A 19,094-nucleotide genomic window follows, 5' to 3' on the forward strand; every position below is an offset into this window, starting at 1 on the left:
AAAGAACCGGATTTACCCTGCAGATGAGAAGAAGCCAATGCCAAGTCTTGAGGAGAAGAATGAGATGGTTGGCTTTGTAAGAGGCCATGTATTTTTGGTGGTAAGACTGGGTGAGGGCTTTGAAATCAGACAGATTTGGTTTTAATCTCACCTCTCACTTTCTAGCTGAATGACTTTCCTCATCAGTAAGAATGGGATCATAGGGTTTTGTGAAGATTAAGTCAGATCAGTCATGTTTATAAAAAAAAAAACAACATTTTAGGACGCCTGGGTGGCTCAGTTGGTTAAACGTCTGACTCTTGATTTTGGCTCGGGTCATGTTCTCACCATTCGAGGGATCAAGCCCCACGTCACATTGGGGTCTGTGCTGACAGCACACAAAGCCTGCCTAGAACTCTCTCTCTCTTCTCTTTCTCTGCCCCTCCCCATGCTCATACGTGTGCTTTCCCTCTCTCTCCCTCTCTCTCTCTCTCAAAATAAATAAACTTTAAAAAATTAAAAAAAAAACATTTCGTGTCTGGGAAATACTAAGCCTCATTAAACATTGTAAGTGTTATTGCTTGCTATTATTTATGTTTTGGGTCACTCACTCTAGTGGCATGGAGCTTGACTGGAGGAAGACCAGAGCAAAGACAGAGGAACCATAGTATTGCAGTGATCTAGGCAAGAAATGACAAAGATGCAAAATGTCACCGGGGCTGAGGAAGATTCGGGAATCCAAGATAACTCTTAAGAAGCAGCCTCAGTGGCTGCATGAAGAGAGATACCACCAAAATACAGATATAGGAGGAAGATAAGGATGGGAAAAGATAATTTTGGTTTCAGACATGCAAAGCTTGAGGACTATGCGAGATGGACAATTAGGCTGGCTTTTGCATAAATCTGAAGCTCACTGAGGGCTGGAAAACAAACTGGGGAGTCATGAGGACAGACAGAGATGGTAACTGAATCGATGAGACGGCATTGCCTGGAAGGATGCAGAGGCCTAGAAGAACAGTGAGCTGGGACAGGACTTGGGGGGCACTGACAGTGACACTGTGGAGTGTGGTGGGTGGGGGGAGGTTGGGGTAAAAAACAGGAGAAGCAATCATTAGAACATCATGAGGAAAATTAGGAGGATTTGATACCATGGTAGCCTCTCTACAGTGAGAGGGGTATTTCAGGTTTCGACACTGTTAGATGCAGCCAAGAGGCCTGGTAACATAAGACCTGGAAGACTCTAGTTGGATTGTGCAGCTGAGGTCCTGGTGCTCTGTTGGAGTACAGGCAGCAAACAGCCGTGGCTGAGAACTGGCTGGAAGGTGCCATAGAAAGTGAAGGCAGACCACTTGGGATGTGTTTGAAGGAAACAGGAAGAGTGATGACCACTGAGTAGAGTTGGCTGGATGTATGGAGTAAGTTCAGAAGGTATAGGCCCTAAATTAAGCTTAGATGAGTTACAATGTCAGGAACAAACACATCATTTAAACACAGGATCTGCTTCTCATTAATCATTCTTTCTTCCTTAACTTTCCATGTATCACTAAGAGAATGAATACTTTTGCTACCTCCAAGGCAGACAACTCACAGTTTGATAGTAAAACAAAAATAATACTAGACATTTATCTCAAGTATTTGAGCATATGATGAAAAGGTATTTTGCCAAAAACGCATAACCTGATTCTACACATGAAGAAACTCAAGCAGTGACATAGTCTGCAAAATGCTGCTACTATTCAAAAGGCGAATAACAAAGAAAGCCAGAGCAATTGCCAGATTGGAGGAAACTAAGAAGGCATGACAATTAACTACAACTTGGGATCCTGGACCAGAAAGAAGATATTTGCAGGACAATCTGGGATGTCAACAGAGTCTGAAGATTAGTTAATAATATTGTATGAGTGTTGATTTGCTGGTTCTGATAATGGCTATGCCAAGACTTTAACAACTGGAGACAGTGGGTAAAAGGCATATGGGAACTCTTGGGACTATTTTTACAACTTTCTAAAAGTCTGAAATTATTTCAAATATGTGTGCATTTATACGTAATACACTAAACAGCACAGAACTTTAAAATTTTTAATTTTTAAAAAAATTTATTTATTTTTGAGAGAGAGACAGCATGTGAGCAGGGGAGGAGCAGAGAGAGAGGGAGACACAGAATCCGAAGCAGGCGCCAGGCTCTGAGCTGTCAGCACAGAGCCCGACGTGGGGCTCGAGCCCACAAACTGTGAGATCATGACCTGAGCTGAAGTCGGACACTCAACCGACTGAGCCACCCAGGTGCCCCTAAAATTTTTTTAAATGTTTATTTATATTATTTTTGAGAGAAAGATAGACAAAACGTGACTGGGGGAGGGACAGACAGAGAGGGAGACACAGAATCTGAAGCAGGCTCCAGGCTCTGACCTGTCAGCACAGAGCCCAATGCAGGGCTTGAACCCACAAACCGTGAGATCATGACCTAAGCTGAAGTCTGAAGCTTAAGCAACTGAGCCACTCAGGTGTCCAATAAACAGCACAGAACTTTAAAATTCAAATGCCATGTTCTTTTGAATGAGTTATGTTTTTGAAGTTTATAACTAAACATACAACTCTTAGTCATATAACCCCCGCCCCACTGCTTAAAGTAGAGGCTCTTGCATCTAGATTAAGAACCTCTGAAACAAAGACAAAAAAGGAAAAAAAAAAAATCAAACCCAAGTTTGACACTTTAGCAACTGGGAAAACTAGATATCAAAAATAGAAGAAAGAAAGAAAAAAGGAAAGAAACAGCAACAACGAAAATCCAAAACCCACCTTTGAAAAACATATGAAAATATATGATAAAATATAACAAACCTCTTTTCAAATTTGTAACTGTGCTTGCAAGAAAATAAGATAATTATTAGAGACTGGAAATAGAGGAGCATGTAAACACTGAAGCCAAAGCTGTCCTCGGCAGGAAGGAAGATCTGAGACATCCCCCCAAACCCCTGCCAAGAAGCCAGAACTCTCAAAGGGCTACACCCTCAACAGAATGGTGACTCTAGAGAACAATGAAGCAATATCTAGCGAAACTGAAGACAGGCATTCTCTCTACCCAGAAACTCCATTCCTTTCTATGTACCCTGGGAGATGTGCACAGGAAGGTTCATAAAAGGAGGTTCCATTTATAACAAAAAATTAGAAAAAATCTAAATACCGACGATCAGGGTGCTGGAGTGATAATGTTGGCACTCTCATACACCGTTAAATCAAACAGCAGTGAAAACAAATGAACGAGAGCTGCATACATCAACATGGATGAATCTCCCGCATAAGGAATAAAAAACCGTATTTCAGAAGCATCAATACATTTTACCATTTACATATATTTTTTAAGCATTTGTGTGTTAGATTTTATTAAGTTTTACTATAAATATTCTATGTACATTTTCATTTCTGTATTCCCACTACCTCTATATTAAAATATATAGATAGCAAAAGCTCGTACGTATAAATACAAATACAGTGAAAGTATAAAAAAGCATAGGAATTAGAAACAGTACACGCAGTGGGCAGTTCCCCTCCTCCAGAGTGGGAGTAGAAGAAATGGAGGCAGGCATAGAGCCTCAACCATGTTGGTCATGTTTTATTTCTCCCGTGGTGATGAATATGTGGGCACTTCTTCCATTTTTAAAAAAACTTGTTTGTATATCTGAAATATTTCACAATAAGCTTTAAAAAAGAAGTGACTGATTTTTACCTCTACTCGTAACCATTTTCCTTTGCAGTGGAAGAGGCAGACTTTCCCACAGAAGGGTAATGAAACGAAGTACTCGGAGGTCATGTGCTACAAAACAGAAATGCGTGACACGTTTATTACTCTTAGCAAGGAGCGTATTGCTACACCACCAGAAAAACATCACTGTGGCTCAGGCTCACTGGGGCACCTGCACTTCGCCAGGCTTCCCATGAGGAGTCTGCTGTGGTGCGTGTACGAGGGTGATGGGATTTCTACCTTATTTCTCAGACATTACTGATGGCATCTTCTACTCTCCCTCCTCACACATGGCCCATAAATCAGACCTGTTAAAATGTCTACAAACATAAGTGTGCAGGTCAGTATGATGCATCCAGGCACGAGTGCCATCAGTTAAACATGAAGAGGGAGGATGAATCTGCCAAAAAGGAGGAGAAGAGCCTGGATGAAAGTGAGGTTGGGTTAGCTGTCCAGAAGGCCTCTTCCTGCCAACTTTTAACATTTAGATTCAAAGACGAGATTTTTACTTCCAAAACAAGTGTTATCAACACAAATATGGGTGTCAGTGCCAGTGAAATGGCAACAAATCACGACCATAGGCCTCTTCATCCTCCCCTTTGCTGTAGCTTAGAGCTGAGGACCTGTCACGGTCTCCTCCATTCAGGGTGAATGTTTGTACTCTCCCCAAAGGCAGTGTCTCCATTTGGGTTACCAGTGCACTGGGGACTATCGAGAGGACTTTTCACCACCATGAATAATAAGCACATGCATGCAAATGAGTCACTGGAGTCAGCTTCTCTAGATGTCTTAGATTTCTCCAAGATAGATTAGCAAACCAAACTTAAGCAATGACCCTGAGATACAGCTAAGACATCTGTAATACAGAAAGAGACAAAGCTACAGATCTGATGCCTCAGTTCTAGGCTGTAGTCTGAATACAAGTCTAACCCGATTCAGCACAAATATTTTAGAATACCTATTCTATGTAGGATACTTGATTAGATACTGTAGTACCTAAATGAATTAGGTCCTTACCAGTACCTGCCAAGGCTCTGTCTCTGCCCTCAAGAAGCCTACACTGTGTAAGGCAAACGAATACCCAAACAGCAAAACTACAATGTTGCAAATGAAGCCCCGAGGCACTTTGGTGTGCTTGGGAGGTTGGAGGGAAGGGTTCACTTCTAAGGGCAAGAGGGTCAGGACCCACATGGCATTAGGATTTAATCACTCAAAACCAAGCATATTCTGGATTACAATTGTAACGCCCTAAGAGAGGTAAGAACATCACCTTAGAACTTTAAAACAAAACCTCCTCAGATCCTGGTTTAGAAAATAATACTAGAATCAAAGGGTAAGGAGCTTATTAATAAATTTAAACACAGAACCACATTTACCAAGGCAGTAGGTTCTCATGGACCATAAAGAGCTTGGGGAGTGATGCTTTAGAAGTTTTCTTCTCCTCCTAGATTCCATGGTTTTGTCTTTGCCCGAGGCAGGGGAGTCAGCTGGCTCTAGCACACAAAGTCACAGCGGCCGCACTGTAGCATCATCAACTGTGCCTTGGCAATAACAAACCTGCCAGTCGCTGGGCCCTTACTCTGTGCCAGGTGCTGTGCTAAGCAGTTTGGCTGCTACTCCTCACAACAATCCTATGGATATTATATACACTGTTATTATCCTCATTTTGTAATGCAGAAACCAGTAGTTTTTTGTTTTTTAAGTTCTGCAGTCCAGGACTCTTACCTACCATTCTACAGCTTCTACCTCGAATTGTTCAAAAACTACACTTATACCATTTGGTGACCATTCTTGTTTGGAACTGAGAATTTTCGAGGTGGATGTCGCTCTGCCGTACCTTACAATGGAAGTAGTCCTCTATCTTATGCAGAAGGTCGTTGAGCTTGTTCAGACCTTTACAAGGCACCTGGCAGTAGAGTGTGCCATCAGAGCAAATATTAGTCACTCTGACATTTGTGTACATAGCATCAATCTGGAACAAAGGACACACCAAGGAAGCTTGAGACTAGAGCACAGCTCTTACCTACTTTAGGGGTATCTACCTAAATAATCACATTAAAAGTCTTTGCATTTTAACATCTTTTAAGCAAGCAGGAGAATAGATAGGATGATAGAATAAAATTTGAAACTTAAATGTGAAACCCTCATTTGGAGACCTCTCTTTCCAAAAGGAATATCTGATATCATTGTTTCAGGGACAAAGTACACATTTTGCAAACATTAATTACCACATTTCATTGCCTGAAAGGCTAAGTGTCTTTCATTTTGGTTTATTTTCTACCTATTAATTTAGAAAAATAATTATTACATAAAAAATACTTTTTGCAACATTAACATAAATGAAAATAAAAAACTCTCACAAAATCAGTCCCATCATCAGCCTACTTTCCTACCTGTGTTTATCGGCTGCATGAATGTTAGTAATTTTTAAAAATTATAATCATAGCAAAGGCTTAATTTTGGCCAACTTTTAGTCAAATCATAATATAAAGAGAATTCACTGTTGTTCTACTTATTAAACAAATGTTTTCCCAATGTTGCCATGGGAAACCATTTAAAATGGGTGATGGGCAGGGGTGCCTGGGTGGCTCAGTCAGTTAAGCGTTTGACTTTGGCTCAGGTCATAATCTCACAGTTCATGGGTTCAAGCCCCTCATGGGGCTCTGTGCTGACAGTTCAGAGCCTGGAGCCTGCTTCGGATTCTGTGTCTCCCTCTCTCTCTGCCCCTCCCCGACTCATGCTCTGTCTCTCAAAAATGGATAAAGTTAAAATAAATAAATAAATAAAATAAAATGGGTGATGGGCATTGAGGGGGCACTCGTTGGGATGAGCACTGGGTGTTGTATGTAAGCGATGAATCACGGAAATCTACTCCCAAAACCAAGAGCACACTGTATATATACACTGTATGTTAGCTAACTTGACAATTATATATATATAATATATAATATATTATATATAATATATATTTACAAATACTTAAATATATATATTTAATAATAAATGTAAATAAAATAAAAATAAATATAAAAAATATATTTTAAAAAATAAATATATAATAAAAAAATAAAATGACCATTTTTAACATCTCATCTTATTCTTTAGAGTAGCTGTTCTATAATTTATTTAAAGATTTCCTTCTTTGTGGAAAATTTATGTTTTTTACCTTTTAAAACTGTAAAAGCTAACAATTTAATAAACATCTTCACTTATCTAACTTTCTGTTCTTTTGTATTATCTGCTTCTATTATCTTTGCAAAATAATTTCTTATAAAATATAATTTTACTCTAGAAACTGGGAAATAAAACAAAAACCCAATTCCTAATAATTCCTATTTATGTTTTGGCCTTCTTTTCCCCTCTTCCAGTGACCCCCCCCCCCTTTTCTCCCTTGACACACAGGCAACCTGTCCCTATCAATTGTTAGCCTAAAATTTATACCATTCTTTTCCGCTACCTTTCTTCTCTACAGTGTGTGTGACAGACAACTAGAGTGGTCACAGTGCTACCTGAAGGTGAACCTCTAGAGACTTGTCGCAGATGGCCTTTAAGCAGGTGGCATTAATATTGACGTCATCTTCTCCCGAGGTGTCGTACAGAACAACAAGCGGAATATCTGCTTTGTCAAGTATTTCCACGGCAAAGATCTTTCCACAAGTTAAAGATTCAACCACCTTCACTAAATCAGGATCATCACTTAAAACCTCCAACCCTGAAAAATATTGACTATTTTAATTTCTACTTAATTAGCAGAATCATTTTAAGATAAATAGACTGCATGGGACTGTTTGGGCCGCTTACTGTAACAGTGAATCTACTACCAAATACTTATAAATTTTCTAGGGAAGCTTTGTTTTACACTCTTGTTCACGTTACCCATTCTTAGGTTTTAAAATATATATATTGTAGTGAGAATACCTTTTTGAATGATTACACAAAGGCAGGCAATCTTACAACAAAAAGAAAAGTTGATGGTCTATCAGAATTTCTACCTTAGCAGAAATGGACTTCACTTTATATACCAACACATATTTAAAACAAAAAGACTAATACACACAAGAAGCTATCAGTCAGTCATATCTGCCAGTTATGTATTTGTAATGTTTTTCCTAAAAATTTACCCTTGATCTTTAAAATTTTCTAATATACAATTGTTTCATATAAAATGAACATGCATTTATTGGAAATTTATACAATTATTTTCTTTCTTTATTTCTTCTTTAGTACACCATGATGGTTCTGAGTATACCAAAGAACGTTGTGATTTATCAAAGAAAGATTAAATTGTATTTAACATAATATAGGTATTAGGTGAATTTCACTGTGGTCTACTTAACTCTTTAAATTCTTTGAAAATTGTAATTCTATGTAACATATACATGACAACTCTAAGTTATTCTTTTAAACTAATTAAAACTAGCTCATCATTTCCCCAATGGTGTCATGAGGTCCATTTCTGTATTTTTCCCTTGAAATCCATAAGCACGAGTTCAGAGTCCCTGTGAGCTACCTCTCTCTTCTTGTTCTCTCTTCTGGACACATAACGTCACAGCTTTCACCAAATCTCTCATCTCAGCATCCTGAATCTTGTCCTACGCTCCTGATACGTTCTTTTCAAAACTAACTCCCACAGGCTTATAAGAGGCTTCTAAAACTACTTGGGATCTACCTCACAGACAGAGCCATACCCAGCCCCACTGGCATAAAAACCCTTTCGGGATGAGAAGGAGGTATTTCTCACAGGGCTAATTTTCATTGAAGAATTGTGATCACTTTCTGAATTTAGCTCAGGCTCTCCTGGCATGATGCTTACACACTCCCGTGTCTTTCCTCATATCAACACGGCCACTATATCCTCCATGCTTGTAGGTTACTCCTACAGCATCCCTCTCACACACAAGAGGAGGAAAGAAAAGAACAATGGTATGTGGACTGTGCCAGAGAAGGATGAACTTGGGCTTGGGTGCATGAAGGTGCATTAGGTGGTGACAAGCAGTAGCCAGAGGCCACCTCAGTGGGGAAGAAGCGGAGAGTCACTTCCCAACAGGTCAAATAACAGGATCCAAACTGATCAAATCCCATGATACAGGCAGGGCCTCTGGCTGGCATTGCTAGGGCAGTTTGAACAACAACAACAAAACCTTTAAGATGGCCAACAGACATTCGCATAATAAAAACATTATAAAGTATAATAAAAACATTATAACATATTGATAATGGTCACATCTTGTAAAGACATTAAACATGAATTTATTTATACCTTTCAAGAAATAACTCATTATAAGACCTTGAGATACTTAGGTCATTTTGGGATTTAACCGCCCAAAGGTACAATGGTAATAATGTATCAAAATGGAGAGCGCTTTAAAAAAAGTTCCTCTTACCTGCTAGCTTACACTTTGTAGCTTGGAATGAGAGTGAACAGAACTTTGGGTTCAATTTGTATGCTTTGCTCTTTTCAATATTTTCACTAAAACCATAGTCAACATAGCATACCTAATGATAAGAAAAACATCATTTAGGCTCAAGTAAAATTCTTCATCCTCACTTCTTAAAAAACATCCGACACATTTGATTGGTTCCATTTATTCCCTAAAAACATGTTCAGTGGCTCTAGACTTCCTGGAAAATGGCAGGGGTGGTGCCCCTGACTTAGTCCAGAAAGGAAAGGCTAGGGCTGGGACCAGGGAAGCCAGGGCCCCAGACTCCAAGCCTCACTCCTCTTCGCCCACAGGAAGAACGAGGTAAGACTGAACTCAGTCAGATGCCTTGTAGCTGCCAGCTTCTCAGCAGCACAACTGTCCAGATCCACAGCCCTGACTGCCCCTGCCCCTTCCTGTCTTGATTTCCGTACTTCTGCTAATGATGCGCATCCTTAGGGAGCAGGATTGGTTTCTAGAGAGGGTGTCACCTACAGAGGAGTATTTATCAGATTTGAAATCCCCAAAACAGCACTTGTGACTACTTACTCCCAGCTATGCGCTTTGAGAGATCCAGATGCTTTCTGTCGATGACAACAATGGCGTTATGGCTAGATAACAGGGAATTCTGCACTGTAAAAATGGGTACTTCCCAGTGGAGCAAAGCTGGGTTAGGCCTCCAGCCAGCTCAACAAAAGGCCCCAAATCTGCTGGACAGAGCTCTGTGTTTGCAGAAACCTGCACGACTCTTCCTCACCATTAGCACAGATCACTGAGAGCTTGGATGTTATCTCTGGAATATTAATAACATCTTCTATTGGAAAGAAATGTATTAAAAAAAGCTTCTTTTTTTTTTTTTTTTTGGAAAATAAAATCTAGGAGTGCCTGGGTGGCTCAGTCAGTTAAGTGTCCGACCTCAGGTCATGATCTCAGCATTTGTGGGTTCGAGCCCCATGTCAGGCTCTGTGCTGACAGCTTGGAGCCTAGAGCCTGCTTCGGATTCTGTGTCTCCCTCTTTATCTGCCCCTTCCCAACTCATGTGAGTGCTCTTTCCCTCTCTCTCTCTCTCAAAAATAAAAGCAGTTTAAAAATTTAAAACCATAAAATAAAACTAGAAATAATGAGCTGTGGTTTAGAATGATAACTATAGCACGATAACTAATAATCTGAGGGAAAGCATTAAAAACCTAGTATGCTTCTCTAATTAAAACAGATGACAGCTATTCAAACAAAACAAAAACCAGAGCAAAGGCACCACTAAGAAATACCATGTAGCAGAGAGCCAGGTGCTTTCACTTTCTGTAGAAAAATTAAGCCCAAAGGCCAGCTTCTTAGTACCTAGATTCTGGTACTAATCAGACAAAACAGAAATTCTCCCCAGCAGGGAATCAAATGAAAAAAAGAAGACATGCAGAGACTCTAAATACCCTTCCAGACCACCTGATAAGTGGGTCTGTGGGGCCTGTATGTCATGATGGAGATAATCATCTCCCAGAATCCCTATCTTGATTCAGGGCTTCTGTAGGCCGAGATCTGTGGCGCAGCCATTTAGGCGTCCGGGCCCTTTACTCCAGTCCCAAAGCAGCACCTGTTCTTCTTTCCCATAAGCCTCAGGAGTCAGGCAACACTTGTTTCCTTTAATAGCTATCGCTACCTACAACTTGGACTCTGCTCTTCCCAGACCTAGAATGCAGAGAACACGGTCTACCAATAGGACATAATACCAGTAGGACATAATCACCATTCCAGGGAAATTCAGTCTGTATTCCTAGCATCAAAAGACTAAAGAATAACTGCTCCAAAATCTTCAAAGGATTTCCGTAACGTTTGGAGCTTGTTCTCTTTCCTTTCTTTCTTTCTGAATCAAACACTATGCATTTGTGTGGCAGCTGCAGTGTACAAAACACTTGCTCGTGGGTTGCGAGTTTGACTCACACCGTACTCTGCCCTGCCCTGCTGAGTGGAGTTTCTCTCCCTAATGCCTTGGGATCAGCACAAGCAGCCCAGGCCTGGAGCGGAGCCCCAGTCTGTTCCTGGTTCTCTGGCACCATCCAGTGGCCGTAGACCTCACCGCGCCACCTGAGTGATAATCAGACATCCTTGGGATGCCGGTCTGGGTTGGGCCCAATCCAGCACCCACTTCAGGGCATGACTTCATACTCCTGTTTCCCACACTCACCAAAGATTGGCAAGCGGAAAGCAAGGAGGGAATTGTATTCGTTGCCAGGCACAGCACAGCTCAAGAGAAACAGACTTGCTAAGTAGCGGGGCTTTCTCCAGAGAAAAGGAGAACTACAGGTCTGTCTGCTTCACAGGGTTGAGGGAACAAGCTCAGAACAGAATTGCTCCCTGGACTGCAGTCTAAGAGCTTATGCGACCGCATAACATACTGAGATGCCCCCTTCACCCCCAACACCAGCCACGGCTCTTAGCAATCCGATGCCACAGCTGGTGATCTCTCCCCGATGGGATACTTTCTTCTTCTGGCTTTCATGACACTGCCCTTTTGGTTTTTACTTCTTCTTTAGCCAATCTTAAGATTGTGTGAAAGGTTTTCTTTCCCAGAGGAGGTTCCAGTTGAAGACAGCGTCACAAGATCAGAGTGTTTTCATGCAGGGAAGGGCATCTGAGATACAGACAAGGGGATGGAGGGACTTGACCAGGGGCACATGACTATTCCCAGGCAGAGGCAGGACTAAGGCCCAAGCCGCTAATCGCACTGTGCTTCCCACTGGCTCAGTTCTCTGCTTGGTCCTTAACGTGTTCCAGATTTTTTTTCCCCCAAACTTTATCCACATATAATTTACATTGAATGAAAAATGCCCACTTAAAGTACACAGTTTGATGAGCTGTGATAAATGTATATATCCATACAATGACCATGATAATCAAGATACAGACCACATCCACCACTTCAAAAATTCCCCCTTACCCCCTTCCAATTAAGCCCCCTCCACCTCCTGTCACAGGCAACCATTGATCTGATTTCTATCACTATAGATGAATTTTTAGCTGTTCTTAGCCATCACTTATCTGGAATCAGACAGGATAGCTCTTTTGTATCTGACTGCTCTCACAGTTCATGAGTTTTAACCATGTGACTGTTTTCAGTAGTTCATGCCTTTTTTTTGTGTTGACTAGTATTCCATTCTATGAATATACTACAATTTGCTCATACATTCACCTATTGGTAAGCATTTGGGTTGTTTCCCATTTTGAACTAGTAATAATAAAGCTGCTCCAAACTTGTGTCCAAGCCTTTTGGTGGACCTATATTTTCACTTCTCTTGTGTAAAGACTTAGGGGTCAGATGGTAAGTGTAATAACTTTCTAAGAAACTGCCAAACCGTTCCAATTTTCAGATTTTTATAGTCAGACCAAATTGCTTAAAAACTGTATCTTTGTAGATTTAGTTAAAGAATTTCCTAAATTTCTCTGTGAGTGGCTAAGGGTGGCTCGGTGGTTAGGGTGAGCTTGCTTCCATAGAGGGCCAGGGCCTCTTGTATTGAACCATCTGGGTAAGAAACAGCAAGTACCCTTTCTGACCCTCCTGACCCTGTGCCTGGGGCCAGGGGTTTCAGGGCAGAGTATCTGATGGACCTAAGCCCAGGTTCAGTGAGCAGTATCTGCACTCAGTGACACACAAAGGTTATTTGCCAGGGACTGACAACACCATAATTAAATAGGTTTCAAATTATGGAACAGAGGCTGCAGAAATAGAAGTATATTTCCCTGCTTGCAAAACCCAGACAAAACTGTGCCTTGAGAGTAAGAGAGTTCTCATTCTCCATCTCTGCACTGAAGGAAAGAAGAAGCCATGGGGCAGAGGTTGACAGCCAAGAACATGGCCAAGTCTGGAAGTCTTGGAGCCTGCTGATGCAAGAGACAGGCCAAAGAGTCCTCTGACTTCTCCAAGAGGACGGAGAGTGCAACACTCAGCTCTCGGGGCACAACCTGAGTCCTGTTTGGGGTCCTCGGCTGGCTGCATAAGAGGGGAGGTGGGGATGTCACGTCCTCTGGTCTGTATTGCTTCCCTTACTCCAAAGTGCTGATTTTGATAGGAATCCCACAGAGCTTTGATCGGTAATTATTATGTCTCTCCTGAGAATGGAAATAAAGACCCTTTCCTGATTATATCATGGGTTATGAATACTGCCATGGAGAAGACTTTTTTTTTCTTTTTTTTTAAACTCAAACTCTGAGATCATATGACTACCACGGACTTAAAAGCTGATAGGGGTAATCTTTTACAGATATTATCTTGTCAACTTCTGGAAAAAACTAAATGGAGTTAGGAAGGACACAATATTAGAAGCAACACCTATGTTTGAAAAATAATGTGTGCCTCTTCATAATGCTATGACAAAGTAAACAGTGCTTGCCTTTATTTTGTTTTCATCCATCGAGATGATCTGTGCCCGTAACCAAGCATCTTCCTCAGCATTTACAGCCAGTAACTGCCCAACATGCACAGTTTGGACTGGTGTGATCTTGGGGTTCTTACTGTAATACTCCTTCATCTCATCTTCCATTAATTCCTGAGCAGCAGAATAGTCTTTGCCCACATACCTGAATTAGTTAAAGGAAGAGACCACAAATGAAGCAACCCAGAAGGAGGAAAATGACAGGAATTCACCAGGAATTCACTAATGACACTCTCATTTCTTTTCTACTGCCATCTTTCCAGTCTCAGACATGGATTATGTCAATGGGTAGGAGAACACGTATTTAGCAAACATTTCCGTCTTGATAAAGGAAAATATAATATTATGGGGCTCATGTAAAACAACACCAGGGCCGAACACACCAGATCAAATGCTTGACAACAATCCAGACAGCTGGAGGATGTAACAGTAAGCAGTCAGGGAAACTTCGGTGAGGGTGAGGCTGAGAAAAGATTCAAGGGAAGGGAAGAGAGGAAAATATGGTGGAAAATGGAGACACCAGTGCAGGCCAGATTAGCAAGAGTCTGCTTAAGATTTTTTTACTAAGGCTGCTGGAAATCTTTGTGGATTACTGAGAAGAGAATCCAGTTGGTGGTTTTGCCTTAAGGCTGGGTTTGAACAAGACTCAAGCCCTGACAACCAACGAAATTTTAAGAGAGAAAAACAAAGCCTTAAATGCACTAAACACAACCATGTGACAACCCATCTCCCCAGCTTACTGGACAAGTTTAAACAAATTACAACAAAACATTGAGCTCTGATACCCTTAAAGAGATGATATCTTCTAGCTAAATCTCTCTTAAATTGTATGCTTTCTGAGAAGGCTTTTTCAGGATATGGCCTATCTCCTTCTACAATTTTCTGCTGTAAAAACTGCAGTCACCTCGTCCCAGTTGATTATTAAAACACACTATTTCCTTTTGTGCCACAAATAGGCTCTTGTGTTCTTGCCTTTTAGTACTTAGGGACAATTCCATCAAAGGCCTCTTTCTAGGATGTGAAACCCAGCAAATCAAGTTCAGCTCCTATAACAGGAGCTGTCTCAACCACAGGATGAAGCCTTTTTAGCTGGAAGCTATGCCGTAACGGCACCAGAATCACTGACTAGGGAGATGGGGGGTATGCCAACAAGCACATTTCCCTTTGCACTGTTCCGCTTTTACCCAGGGCCCAAGTGCTCCTATACAGCTTTAAGAGACTACTCCTCTGAAAATGTTTTCATGCATTCTTGGTAACTATCGGCAGGACAGAAGATACCCTATTCAATCTATTTGTTACTAGAGTTAAAAAAGCTTTAAAAGGTCCTACACAAAATGAAAAGAATGCCTCTTTTGAGCAATGGCTATTTTAAAACCAAATATTGCATGCATCTTATTTACTCCAGAAACAGCTGAAGAAGCTTTATCACACTCTGCTGGTTAAGTTTACTGAGCTTTACAAATGGTAAGGTGCTGCCTGGGGTGCAGCTGCCTCTCAGCTCTGACGTCCCCCAGGAGGTCTGTAGCTCTGCCGAGTGCCCATTTCCCAGACCTGGAGTCTCACAGGTCCTCCTTTTAGTGCTGCCACGGCCCTGGGAGCCTAACCGGCCCGGAGGCCTGGGCAGCAGCCTGTGACTTGGTCGTGTGTTCAGCACAGGCACCCGCTAGGGAGGAGGAAGGTGGAGAGAAGCAGCATGAAATCCGCTCTCAATGACAACTGGCAGAGAAGAATGGCTACTTGGCTTGGGTGGAGGTGATATTATGGTTGGTGTGATGGTGGGTAGTGGGAAGAATGAAGTCCTGCACTGTCTCCCAATTACCTGAACAAGTGGGCAAAGAATGATATGTAGGCTAATTCAGGTATTCCGTAAGTACAAAGTTTCACAAAGTTAATTTTTGACACTGAAGACAAAGGATTCCCACACTTGATATGAGGTCTGTGCCACAACCCCTCCTCAGACCCTTCACGAGTCAGAGGCCTAGTTTCCAGAGCCTACTGTCTACCTGGGTGAAGACATGAATATAGAATAGGACTCAGCCTGGTTGGAATCTACTGAGTCTCTGGGTTGGTGGGTGGGGGATGCCATTGACCTTGGGTGGATCTAACAGCACGCATTACCCATCATGCTTGCTGGCTGCCAGCAACTGTGCTGAACAGGTAGAATGCTAACTCCAGGATTCAAATTTATATTGGAAAAGGGGATCTAAACAATCTGAAGACCTGGACCTAATCATCCTGACATAGATTAGAACCCTTCTACTGAAGTCCGGACCTGATCCAGATTCCTGCCAACCCTTGGTTAGAACATCAGAAATCATATGATCTGTCGATGTCGAGCCCAGTGCTGGGTGCTTGGTCTCTGACAACAGATCCGACAGCTAATAGTAACAGACACCAAAGGATCCTGCCAGGGAGGCAGACTTAGATTTCTTCTAAACGGTAGGAGTTAGCAATGTGCTCCTCAACATCCTTCCTTTACTTCAATTTATTAGTGAACCACAGTGGAATCCCCAACTCTCAACAATCCATTTACATCTTCAGGCAATACAGCATCTTAGAATAAAAGCTTTATTCATTTACTACCTCTGTACAGAATAAGACCTCTCTAAAGGTTCTGTACAATCTAGTTTGAGCATACCAAGACACTTGATTCCACTTCATTATCCACTCAGACTCTTACCTATGATTCTCTGGAGAAGTAACAGCCCAAATTTCAACATTTTGGTTGAAGAAGCCTGGACACTGCTCTGATTCAGCCTTTTCCTTTTCTGTCCACAGCCATACTCTAGGCTGGTGCCTCCAGAGATCCAGCTACACTGGTTCCATTCTTTATCCCAAGTTAGAAACTACAAATTATAGTCTTTTAATATCTTCTATGTATTCTATATTTTCTCCAAAAGTCCATGTCAGGTGCCTGGGGCTGAACCATCTTTTGTAATTCCAGCTATCATCAGCCACTTTGGCAATGGTTCTTCCGCCCAGGCAACGATGATATCAAAAGGACCAAGTAACCAGAGAGTACCTTTGGCTCCAAGGGCTAATCTTATGTATTGTACTAGGTAGGCAGTGCTTGGCTATTTTGACTTCTGTAAAATGCTACACAGTCCCAGATTAAATAGTATTACCTACCTAGTGGGTGACTTACTTATTCTATGGATTAGACATTCATTGCTTTTGATATACACAGTTATCATTATGCTTTTGACATAGATTCTTCTTGCATTCAGACCATATTATCATTCCAATTTTAATACTGTTATCTTTTCTCATGAGAACAGTTGCATATTTAACAAATCTACCAAATATTCAGAATATATGCAGAGATTAATTTTTTAAAGTGCTTTGATTTCAAGATGCTCACTGTCTACTGGGAGAGACAAATGTACATATATAACCATTAATGTAGAAGAAATAAGAATTAATCTCCTAAAAGATACAAACACAGTTCTGGCAGTTGAGAGAAATGTACAAGATGTAAAAACAAGAATTACGGTTATACTTCATTATAACTCTACAGAACTAAAAATATACTATTCTTCCTCAACTTCCAGCATCCACGGGAAGAATAGCCAAGTGACAACAGTATAGCAGTATCCTAAAGAATTAGAAAATAAAACTCGCCTGATAACCACTTCATTTGTGTTGCTCAGTTCAACCACCAAAACAGATGGGGATGCCTCAGTCGGAATGATTAACGGAGGAACTGGTGTATTCTCCACAAAGGTATCAGCACTTGTGGCAATGTTTTCTTCTATCTGCAAATATTCTTGTTCGACCATAGACTTGATATCATAATCGCCATGTGATTGCCCTGCATCCTTTGGGATTTTGTCAGTGGGCAATGGAAGTTTAGCATAGAGAATGGCCTTCTGGGGATTTCCAGAAATGTAGTCTATGGTGCATACATCAGAAAGCGAGGCAAGATTTTTTAAGGCATCCTCAGGGAATTTCATTTTGTACATGTCCTCAAATGCTTTGGGGAGTGCGCTGGCCCAAAGACCACTTGAATATTTCGCCAGAAGCTCCGCAACTTTCTCTTTAAAGTCTCCTGGCATAACTGCTGGACACCCTTTTAATGGCGGTATTTGTTTTGGAGCAGGTAGTGGGGATGGAGGCACTTTTTCACCATCCAGTTCACTTCTCAAAAGCTGCTTTCTCTTAGCTGGATAAAGAAGTAAATCTTGACCACCACTGCAAGGTTTTTCCACCTGAAATTTTTAAATAAAGCAAATGACAGATGTTTCAATGGCTGCAAACAACCTGAAAACACATCAATGCATTTTAAATGAGAATGACACTGTTTTCAAGTCAATCGAGAGAAACAAAAGTGTACATTTTACTCTTCTCAACCACTAAGACTTAATCCCTTGCCTTCATCCACAAACGACATCATGAGCCACGTTTTAGAAATAAACAGGGAAATAAAATAGCACGAATTTCCCTTATGAGGCATCTGGCCTCCAACAACCCTATGAAATCATGAGAGTTTCTGCCCCATAAGCCAGGTATCTCATTTAGTTCTGTCAAATCCAAAGCAGCAGCTTACAAACTGACTAAATACAAGGTGGGATGAAGCCGTGAAAAGGTATCAGAACTGTCAGGAATAAACCACTGGGAAGAAAGTTAGGACATCTTCAGACAAACCTAAAGAGCTAGCTTTTTTCTTTTTCTTGTAGTATCCTGAGAAAACCCTTAGCTTTACGTTATTTAGAAAAAGACTCTCCAGAGACAAGGTACAGTTTTTACAGACACTAAAGTAGAAAGTTAGCGAAAAGTTGCCCCTCCAAGGAACAAGAGATAAAAATGCCTGGCATTTGTACATCATCCAATCTCTAATTTTATCTGTGTAACATTTCTGAGAGTTATGGCTCGATGGCATCTCTTTGTATAAGAGAAGAAAGAGAAGAGAAACTGATGCATGGTGCCACTTTTTCCAAGTTGTAAGGCTTTCTATTACTAGACCAGGGTACAAGCTGATCTTACCACCTGTTTTTGCCTTGCCTATGAGCTAATATGATTTGTGTATTTTTAAATGGTTGAAAAAAATCAAAAGAATTATTTTGTGATGTGAAAATTAGATGAAATTCAGTGTACATAAGGTTTTATTGGAACACAGCCATGCCCATTTGCTTATGCATCGTGGAGGCCTGCTTCTGCAGTTCAGTAGCAGAGTTGAGTGGTTGTGCCAGACTATGGGTAACAATGACACAGCTGTTGGCCCACAAAACCTAAAATATTTACTACCTCACCCTTTATAAAAAAAGGTTTCTCAACCTTTGATTAGACTGAAGTTAGCATTGACAGCCCTCTAAGATGTTCCTATTTTGTCAGATCCTATTCAGTTATTCCTTAGCTGCAATTTGAGTCCTTGGAAAAACATTCCAGACCACTAAGGTAATAATACAAACTTATAAGAAGTCCTCCCTCTCCCAAGAAGAATAGAATATTAAAGTACACTGAGTAGCTTGTTAGTAAAGAACATTGACCTCTCTAACTCATTTTCTACATAATGCTTAGGAAGAACATAAA

At 41.0% G+C, this 19,094-nt stretch overlaps 1 protein-coding gene across 4 annotated transcripts in view; it reads right to left on the reverse strand.

The window, feature by feature from the left end:
* Window positions 1–19,094, reverse strand: part of TDRD7 (tudor domain containing 7) — a 76,271-nt gene that overhangs the window by 13,098 nt on the left and 44,079 nt on the right. For 3 of the 4 annotated variants that reach the window (XM_027039492.2, XM_027039497.2, XM_027039494.2), the window contains 6 exons: window positions 17,187–17,773; window positions 13,524–13,710; window positions 9,106–9,217; window positions 7,231–7,433; window positions 5,559–5,693; window positions 3,707–3,793 (listed from right to left, as the gene is read on the reverse strand). In XM_027039492.2, the coding sequence (XP_026895293.1) occupies window positions 3,707–3,793; window positions 5,559–5,693; window positions 7,231–7,433; window positions 9,106–9,217; window positions 13,524–13,710; window positions 17,187–17,773 (1,311 nt within the window). The remainder of the gene's footprint in view (window positions 1–3,706; window positions 3,794–5,558; window positions 5,694–7,230; window positions 7,434–9,105; window positions 9,218–13,523; window positions 13,711–17,186; window positions 17,774–19,094) is intronic. The other variant, XM_027039493.2, reaches the window with a different exon arrangement.

This window comes from Acinonyx jubatus, chromosome D4 (genome assembly GCF_027475565.1).
Source record: "Acinonyx jubatus isolate Ajub_Pintada_27869175 chromosome D4, VMU_Ajub_asm_v1.0, whole genome shotgun sequence".
In the NCBI taxonomy this organism is placed as follows: domain Eukaryota; kingdom Metazoa; phylum Chordata; class Mammalia; order Carnivora; family Felidae; genus Acinonyx; species Acinonyx jubatus.